Raw genomic sequence first — 9,940 nt, forward strand, 5'->3', positions numbered from 1 at the left:
GGAGACCCCTCTACATGCCCACTGGCAACCCAGGGCTCTCGGGGCTGCCAACTCTGAGCAGACCACGTTTCCTTGGGCATAAGCCTCCGACAAAAATTCTAAGTTGGTGCCTTTCTAATTCTGAAGCTGACGGATGCTTTTCTCACTCTCACACAGCTCAAAATCAACCTGACATTTCTAAAATTACATTTTGAAGGCAATGAATCTATAAAGTGCACCAAAGCCCATGCCAGCTGGGAGAAAAAAAAAAAGGAGGAAAGAAATGTTTCTGGCTCCCTCCCTTAAATGTGAATATTCTTTCTATATTGGCTGGGGCAGCAGAAGGGAAGGGAAACTTGCAGACCACCTAAAACGGCAGGGAAGTTTTCAAGGAGCAGGTGCTCTCTGAATTTCCCCGAGGGTTCCAGCGCAATTGTGGTGCAGACCAGCCTGGAGACACAGGATGAAAATGAGGGAGTAGTGAGACTGGGCATGAAGGGGATGGGGCACTTTTGTCTTCCTCCAGCCAGAGACAGTCCCTTCTACAGGCGGCTGGGGAGGGGCCCCGAGGTGGGCCCCCAAGGAAGTCCCCCAGCTGCACGGCACACAGACTGCTTATAAGAGAACAAGCCAGCAGCTGCTTCTCCTTAAACTAGAGAGGTGGCCGAGGGGGCTTTGTGCGAGCCAGGATCAAAACATGCCTATCAAGAGGGATCAAGAGCCTGGCCAAGTGCATTGCAGATGGGAACCGGAATTGAATTTTTTTTTTTTTTAAACAAAAATGGGTAAAGAAAATTCAGGGAGAAAATGCCTCCATGTGCAGTACTTTCCTTTTACCTGTAGCAAAGCCTGTTCAACTACCACAATCCTCCACTCCCCTTCACCCACAGATCAACTTTAAAATGCAACCTGCTAGTGTTTAAAGTGATCCATTCAACAGAGAAGGACCCCACAACCCTTTGCCCCCCCCAGCCCCCCCCAGCCAGCTCCCTGTGCCTCCAGCCTGGATGGAGCAAGTCCACCCCTCCTGCTTCGCTGCTTGTCTCCTTCCTGCGGCTGCTGTGGGCTTCCATGGCTGTAAGGAAATGTGACCCAGGAGGAAATGATGAGTCCTTAATCCTCATTCCACACAGGGCAGCTCCATTCAGCAATCATGAGTCCAGTGCTTGCCAGGTGACTCCAGGGTGGTTATTACTAGGGAGACACAGAAGATTTGGGGAAACAGGGACCCTGTTCTCTGAGGTTGCCACACCTTGTGCTAGAGGCAGATGCATACGCATAGGCCTCCCAGGCCAGGCAGAGCACCCAGCATGTGCTAATAATCATGAGACAGACAAGGGCAGGAAGGAGAGATGAGGGGTGGTTCCTTGAAGGAAAACTGCGTGCTACACTTAAAGGAGGTGGGATGTGAGGAGCTCCTGAGGGGTGAGTTGGAGTGTGATGGCAGCTGAGGGTAAGGAGAGGGGGCCATCCCAGGTGGAGTGTGCAGCAAATGATACGCCAAGAATCGAGAGGAAGGGCTTAAGGATCCAGCAAGCTTTCCTGGGTATGTGTGGGAGGGTGGGTGGGGGCCCTAGGACTATATCCTGATATCCTCAAAGACCACGCGTGCCAGGCTAAGGAGTCATTCAGTGAGATTCTTACAAACAGACTCCGTGGACAGTCTGGGCTGGCCAGGAAGTGAGCAGAGCTACACCAGCCATATAACACACTGAGTCCCAGCCCCAACTCGCCTTCAGGTCTACTCCTGCACAGAGGAGGAGGAGGAGAGTGCTTTCCAGTTCCCCAAGGCTGTCTTGCAGAGGACAGTGGCTACTGCTGGGGCCAGGTCCTTCCATGAGGGCACACCGCAGAGAGCAGAGAAGCCGCATTCTTGTGTTGGGGGAAGTGGCCACAGGAGACCCTTTCAGAGCTGGAGAGTGAAGCTAGCAAGAGTGCAGCAGAGACCTCCCTGGCCCAGCTGGGCATGTAGGATCAATTCTTGCTAATCAGCAACCCTGCCCCCACTCAGGGCCACAGGCGACACAGGGAAGGGAGGAGAGCCACCAGCCCCGGGGGCTCCACATGGGTGGAGTGTCTGAACCGCTTACATGCCCACATGCAAAACTTGCTCCCATCTCTGCCTGAGCCAACAGAAGTCCATGCCCTCCTCCCCTGGACTGCATGTGGGCGATGGATGGGATCATGTCAATAGCTTCACACAGGTGGAACTAGTCCTTGTCCTCTTCCTCTCCAGCCCCCACGCCCATGGCACCTCCCCCACTGAGTCCCCACAACAGACTCTATTAACTTGCCTTCGCATGTCAAATATCTCTGCCGTTTAATTAAAAAAACAAACAGTTAATATCACAAGGGACTCCAGAAATACATGCTTTTGAATTCCAGCCATGGAGAAGACAGGAGACACTAGCATCTGCAGCTATGGCTGTTTCCCACAGAAAGGTCCGTGCAGTGGACTCCAGCCCAGCCCTCTGCCCACGTGAGAACACAGCCCACCTGGCAAGGGCTGGGGAAGAGTGTCTGTGGTGGCCGGGGCTTCACCCAGAGCTCACTGGAAGGTGGCTTGGCGGGAAGGGAGGCTCTTCCTGCAGCCCCCTCTAAGGGCCACAGAGGCAGGGAGTACATGAGGAGGCATTTAAGGTCTGTTAGCCTCCCGCTGCCCATCTAAGGCGACAGGATTCACTATTTAAACCTAACACAGAACAGGCTTATGATTTGAGCTCGGATCTCACGGTATCCCAGTGACACATCAGCAGCCATGATGCAGATGTAGGCAGGAGAGCAGGCAGCCTGGAAAGTGCTCCTGGACAATCCTGTATTATTAGATCCACACAGAGAATACACTCAAACCCTTTATACCAAATAAGAGTAAATAATTATACCAATATAAACAGGGCCTCTGACCCTCTCATTTTATTAAAATGGCACGTAAATATTAAAACAGCATACTGATCACTTCATACGTCTGCGTGCCCCCAGGGTGTGGCCGAGGAGTGGCACGTGGGCTCCCACCGTGAGGCTGCAGACTCATGCATTGAGCAATTCGTGTTCTTTATCGGTTTTCCCAACAGCGTCAGGATTTGATAATGGGTCGAGGTCGGCAAAGAGGCTGAACCAGGCAGTCAGGTCCGAGGCAGCCTTCACAGGCTCTGGAGAGAGAAGAGAAAACATGAATGCAGGCCCCTTCCAAACACCCACCTCTGCCACGCGGCATGCAGGTGGGTCCAAGCTCCTCTTGAAAAGGGAGGATGCCGTGCTGCTCAGTCAGACAAATCCCACTACACTCTGCCTCTAAAACTAGTTAGGGAATTCCGTGTCTCCCTGTGGGCTGGCCGATGAACAATTCTAAACCACGGCCTAAAGCTCAGTGAGGAACGAGCCCGGTGTTAACCCACACCTGTACCCCGCTCCAATGGACGGCACGGCCCACCAAGCTGCCCAAACCTCAGACCGCACTGCTTCAACACAAGCAGGACATAACACTGTGATTTCAGAAATCAGACCGAATGGCTGAGAAAGCAAGTTGCCTTCCAGTGCCCACTGCAGGAATCTTTTCAAATCTGCCGGGTCAAGGGAAATACTGTGGCCACTCTTTTCAGGCTTCAAAGCAACAGGCCTAGAGGAGGGTTGGCACCTAAGGCCTGGCCACTCCTCTTTTCTCAGGGTCCCTGCCTTCTTCCACCCTCTCCCGTCAGAGGAAGGAGGCCTTTGACATGCCCCCCTCCTCCTGCTGGGCTCTAAATCGCCCCCACACCCCCCTTCCACTTCACCCTCACTAGAGCCTCCCCTTCAGCTGCTCTTTCTCTGAACCACCTGCCCTAACTTCCCGAATGACAACAATTAGAGAACCACATTCTTTTCCAGATGAGAATATTTGCCAATGAGTGCCTGATGCAAGTGATTTCTACATAAGCTGGGGGCTCTTCTCTATATAAATCATTCCACATGAGGATCGAAGTTCCACATGAGGATTGGCTTGGATGACCTAGGCTTTTTTCCCTTCCCCAACAGGTGGGAGTATCAAAAGCACGAAGAAAATGTCTGACAGGTTATCCTCCTTGCTGAGAGCGGCTAGGAACGTGCCTGCCATCTGGCTTAAAGCGTCTCGGAAAATGTTGGTGGGACACGCTGCTAAGAGGTTATGCCAGGGTAATGGAAGAGTGGTGATGGAATTGTCCCACATCAACAGGCCTTTAGTCTTTTCATGAAAATGGCACTGAAACATTAAGATAATGTGCCAATCGTGGTATACTTCTGATTCCCGTTTTTTTAATACATAATCTCTCATAGATTATCATGAGATAATCAATGCATCTATTATAGACATAAAATTACTGCAAGCAAGGCGAGTTGATAACGCGCAAGTTATTACTGTTTAACATTAATTGAATTCCATGGGCAATTAGCCTGCAGAACACTTGGCTTAGTTTGACATGATAAACTGAGACTTAAGAGATCTCAATATAGTTTGGTTGGATCGTAGAGTGGGAACAACTTTTAAAAAAGGGAATAACTCATTTTTAGTCATGTAGGAGGCCATAACAGGAAACTATGGAGCAAGACTGATTTAGAGAGGATGAGCCTATTTCTAGTCTTGATAGGGAATATCAAGGTATCTTAAAGATATCTCCAGCAAAAATACGCTACACCCACTCCCCCTTCCCCCTAACCTCCCAGAGATCTAGGGCAGCCCTCAGAGATAGCTACGGCCTTGCTAGGAGGAGTCAGGTGACTGTACTTCGGGGGCAGCCTTCACATTCCCTAGACCTCCACTGCTGGAGTTTGGGAAACCAGGTGCAACTGTGCAATACCTAAAAGAACATCATGGGAATGCTTCTGGATGATAAAGACACCACCTGTTACTTCCTGTGACCAACATGGGGAAAGTGGGTGATGACCAAAGGAAGAGAGAGGCAGCTGCAAACACAGAGATCTTCAGTAGAGCACATGTTCTCTTTGGGGGCCTATCTCAAAAAAGAACAGTCCCATGAGCTTGAAAGGCCCTCCCGTGACAACGAAGGAAAGCCAGCTCTCTCCAAGGAGCACTAATTAAACGCCTTGTTTGCTGGTGGCAATGGTATTTTCAGTTAAAGATAGCAGACCTCAGTGGTCTTTCCTACCTTGCTGTATCCACCCGATGTCGGGCAGCACCCAGTCACGTGGAGATGGGAATTTGATTCCTCCTCATTTGGTTTGATAAAGGGAATTATGAATTAGGACACTATGCCAGAAAAAGTCAGAATGCAAAACCCTACACCCTTGTAGCCCCTGATTTGCACCCTTGGGTGCTCAAACAGAAATTAGTAAAGACAGACAGAAAATAGGCCAGTGGAAAGGAAGACAACTGTCATTTCCAGGGAATAAAACACTGTATTACTTTTCATTGCAGGGCTGTTGTCATTTGGACTGCGTGCCTGTGGTGCTGGCCATGGAGTAGGAGGAGGACTGACATTGCTCTCTGACCAGCCTAATGTTCAAAACCAGAGGTGGTTAGGTCTGGGGAAGAGCAGACACACCACCCCGCCAGTTGCTGGGCGCACACACGGTCTCACCCACAGTGGCCTCCAAAGAAAGGGAAGAGGGTGGTGTGACAGGCCCTACCGCCATAATCCTCATACCTGGGATAGGTTTTAGGGGACAGTAGATATGTATAATCATGCCCAATTCATAAGTATGGAAAATTAGGGAAAAGACTGGATTTTGAAAAAAGAAACTGTGAAATTGCTAAGGTTAAGACATTTTTTCTTTTAGCTCTATCCCCATTTTTCTTCTCAAAGAGCATTATTTCATGGTCACACCAAAGATTATCCATAGCATTCCAAGGAAATTAAGTGCCTTGCCTTTCTGTCATAAATGGAGAAAGCTTAAAGAAGTGACCACCAGTAAATGTAGCAATATAACTAATAAACTGCAAGTCTTCTCTACTTAATATGATCCAGCTCATTTATTCTCTATACAGCTAATTTAAATTGAGAAGTTTAGTTAATACACAGAAATAAGTGGTAGTCTAGTCCAAATGTACGAGGGGAAAGCAAGCCCCCCTTAACTTGATGTTTTATCTTACAGTGGCATTTAGCCTGTGAAACCCAACATTTTGTAACGTCCCTGCGTTCTGCCCGCCCCTGATGTGTATGTGGCATTTTGCATTCGGCAGTCCTGCTTTGGGGGAAGCAAGCCTCGTTTCCCAGGGCATTCACTATGTGTGCTAGATGTTTGGGTATGGCTTACGTTTAATTTAGAACTTTACCAAATACTTGTTTGCACGTCTGCTTTAATTCTTGGTGTAGAAGTCCTGTCTTCTCAGTGAGACAAGAAATTGTTTCTTCATTGTGCCCCAAAATACCTAATGCAGTATAGGAAAGGTGTTGTGGACTAAATCCATTCTTGACTCTCACTGTGGAACACAGACCATCAGATGATGCACCACTGTCGGGTCCAGCATTGTTAAAACTGTATCCTTTTACTGGGATGCTCTGGTTATAGCATTTTCTTCAGAAAAGGTTTTGTCTCTGATAAGGCCCTCATGAGACAACATGTTTGGATGGCACAGTTCAGCTGGGCCAGTGAAACCAATTTCTGGAGCAAGAAAGTCACGGAGCTTATGCCAAAAAAATTACAGGATTTCATGCTATTCATTTCCCCTGCCATCATTCTAAGATGCGTAATAGGGGACTTAACTAGCGAATCTTACTATATTTATTAGTTTGCATTTTTGTGTCATCCCCTAGAGTTGTGAGCCTCCTGAAGGCAGGAATCACATATTATTCATCTTTACCATCCTTTAGTGTACCTTCTGGCACATGATGGCTGTTGAATTATGATAAACTCTTGGAGAATATTCTTTTTTTTTTTTTTTTTTTTTTTATTTGAGAGAGAGGGAATGAGAGACAGAGAGCATGAGAGGGAGGAGGGTCAGAGGGAGAAGCAGACTCCCTGCCGAGCAGGGAGCCTGATGCGGGACTCGATCCCGGGACTCCAGGATCATGACCTGAGCCGAAGGCAGTCGCTTAACCAACTGAGCCACCCAGGCGCCCTCTTGGAGAATATTCTTAAACCATGAGAAGTACACTTACGAAGCATTATTTTAAGAGATGGCAAAACAATGCTTGGCACAGTAGATGTTATAATACTGGCTGAATTATTTTATTTTGGGCAAGTGGCATACAAAAAACTCTATGAAGACTAACCAATGACAAATGAAACAGGTGGCCTGCGATCTATCTATTGGATCTAAAACAATGCGAACATAGAGAGGGTTTTTTAAAGTATTACTATGCATTGGAAAGGTATTTGAATATGTCATTAACATAATTCATAAACAGTCAAAAGCACCAGATTCTGAAGGAGCTTTCTGGGATAATGGAAATGTTCTAATGCTGGACTACAGTGATTATTGCACAGTATAAATTTACCAGAAATCCTTGAATCACTTTTACAATGGCTGATTTTTATGGTATGTAAATTATAGTTCAAAAAAAGTTATAAAACTGACATATCTGTGTAATCCAGGAGTAACAAAACTTCCCTAGTTCCTAGATAACTGGCCCATGAGCATTACTTCTAAGCACAAATCACATAAAACAGTGGTAAATGTGGGAAGTTAGAGCTGTGGATCCACAGTATGCCAAATAAAGCTGAAAGAGGTAGAATGTAACTGAGTAAATTTTACCCTTTTCCCTACAACCCTGTCCCCAACACCAAAGTAGTCAAGACCCATGGAACCTTTCCACCAACCCCTGCAAGCCTGACCTCAATCTCTCAGAGCAGTGGTTCCTAAATTGTGGTGCCCACACCCGCAGCATGGGCACCACCTGTGAGCTGGCTAGAAATGCAAGTTCCCAGGGCCAACCCTGACCCAGTGAATCAGAATCCCCAGGGGCAGAGCCCAGGAAACTGTTTTAACAACCCCCCAGTGATTGTTATGCAAGTGCAAGTTTGGGAAGCACTGTCATAAGTGGTCTCCAAGGAGGCTGCAAGGCTCATCATGTCCATCAGGATAAGGTCCAACACCTTGGCTGAGGCCAGAGCCAGACAAAGACAGAGGCCCTCCTAGGAAACAGAGGGGTCTGTCTCAAAACCCCACCTTCTCAGGTCCTGCAGTTTTAAGCTCTTCAGTCCCATGAAGCTCTCTGAGTTCAAGGAGGCCCACACTTCCAGATAGAATCTGAACTGACTCAGAGCAAAGCCAAATGAGATGTATAGAAGTCAACCCTCCCTGATCTCTGTATGCTATTTGATACAGTGGGAACTCAATGAGATAATTCTTCCCATTTCAAAAATATGCACAACATTCATTTTTTAAAATGGTTGCAGATAATGTTCGAAAAGCAAGGCAGGTTCAAAGCATTGTATTTTTCGGACTATAAAATGGAACACATTCCTAAAGGAGGCAGAAATCAATCCACATGTCAAAATGGAGCTCCCCTCACTTTACATAATGAGCATGTTCCCGAAAAGTTATAAATAAATAAAATGTCTTTATATCAAGCCATATTTTAAAAGTACCAGAAATATAAATCATATTTCAAGCCCATCACTTCAAGGATTATAATGGCATATTCCTTTATAAAGACAATAAATGACTTCTAATTGGATTCATTTGTAACTATGGATGATTTAATTTAATTTAATTGCTCGCCTAAACACTCATGAACCATACAAGTAACATCTAGAATCTATGGATTTGAGGGCTTCTCTGCAGCAGAGGACATGAAGAATGATGAATCTGAAGATATGCCCTCTTTGGGGACTAAGATAATGGGGACAGCATACCTCAGAATTTTCACAAAGACACAGGGTATCATTATTCCCTTGCCCCATAGTGAGAGGCAGAAACAACGGCTAGTTTGCCAAGTCACATTGTTTCCTTAGAACAGCTATTAAGTGTAAGTCTAACAATGGACTATATGTGCATGAGGGGAGAAAATGGTATGGCCGAGACACCAGCTAAGAGAAAAAGAAAAGAAAACACCAAGCTCAGCTGCAATGTCATCCTTACTCATATCACTTTGGGAATTATTTAGGGGAGGGGTGCAATGAGAGTAATTATGGATGGAATGCCAAGTTAGATTTCAAATATCTTGGCTTCTGTCAGGAAAAAAAATGCTATTTAAAGAGAACTTAGTGTAGCTAATATTCCTGTAATTGCCATCAACTGTTCTCTAGTTGGTGTTAGTTGGCTGAGGTGTTTTTAACATGAAGGTGTGGCTAGAAAGATGTCTCCCCATCTTTGAGTAATTGTGTCAGGAGAGGGTGGTGAAGGGTGGGGGCCGCAGAGCAAGCGCGGAGAGCTCTGTGAACAAAATGACGATTCTAGCTCACAGAACCTTTGATATGTCAACTGTGCTACCCATTTGCAGGAAACACATATAAAATTTTATTGGAGCAATCCTGCCCCCTTTACTTACATAAGGGAAAATATAAATCAGCCAGAAATAACACTGGCCAGCTAGAGCAGTTAAGTGAAGCCAAAAAAACACCATCCAGAGGAACACTTTACCATGAATGTAATTTAACTAGCTGGGAGAGCAAAAGCCCGGGCTGGGTTGATGATCACAGCCTGGGGACACTGAGTTGGGGTTGGCAGTGAAGGGGAAAGTGGGAACACCACAATCATGGTAGTCAAGCACCACCCTGCCATCCACATTTCCCTTTCTGGACCCCAATTTTCATATCTGCAAAGGGTGGATAAAAATTCCTGCCTCATTAGGTTGTTGCATGAATAAAATGGGATCTTGTAGGTGAAACCAGGGAGCACAGAGGCTAGAGAGCAGGCCACCAATAAATCTAAGCTGAATCTAAAGTTTAGTACAGCTCAGCAGACATGAGGAGCAACCCCTGAGATTAGTTTAGGATTGCTTTCTTTTCATCTAGTGATACAATGTCTGTTGTTCTCTCTCTCCCTTCTTGTCATCCATCCATCCATCCATCCATCCATCCATCCATCCATCCATCCATCCAT

At 46.6% G+C, this 9,940-nt stretch overlaps 1 protein-coding gene across 7 annotated transcripts in view; it reads right to left on the bottom strand.

Moving 5' to 3' along the window:
- Positions 1-430: 430 nt before the first annotated feature.
- Positions 431-9,940, bottom strand: part of ICA1 (islet cell autoantigen 1) — a 155,892-nt gene continuing 146,382 nt past the window's right edge. For all 7 annotated transcript variants that reach the window (XM_035020622.1, XM_035020627.1, XM_035020623.1 and 4 more), the window contains one exon: positions 431-3,128. In XM_035020622.1, the coding sequence (XP_034876513.1) occupies positions 3,007-3,128 (122 nt within the window). In that variant the 3' untranslated portion in view covers positions 431-3,006. The remainder of the gene's footprint in view (positions 3,129-9,940) is intronic.

The sequence above is a fragment of the Mirounga leonina genome, unplaced genomic scaffold, assembly GCF_011800145.1.
Source record: "Mirounga leonina isolate KUSES-001 unplaced genomic scaffold, KU_Mleo_1.0 Mir_174, whole genome shotgun sequence".
In the NCBI taxonomy this organism is placed as follows: domain Eukaryota; kingdom Metazoa; phylum Chordata; class Mammalia; order Carnivora; family Phocidae; genus Mirounga; species Mirounga leonina.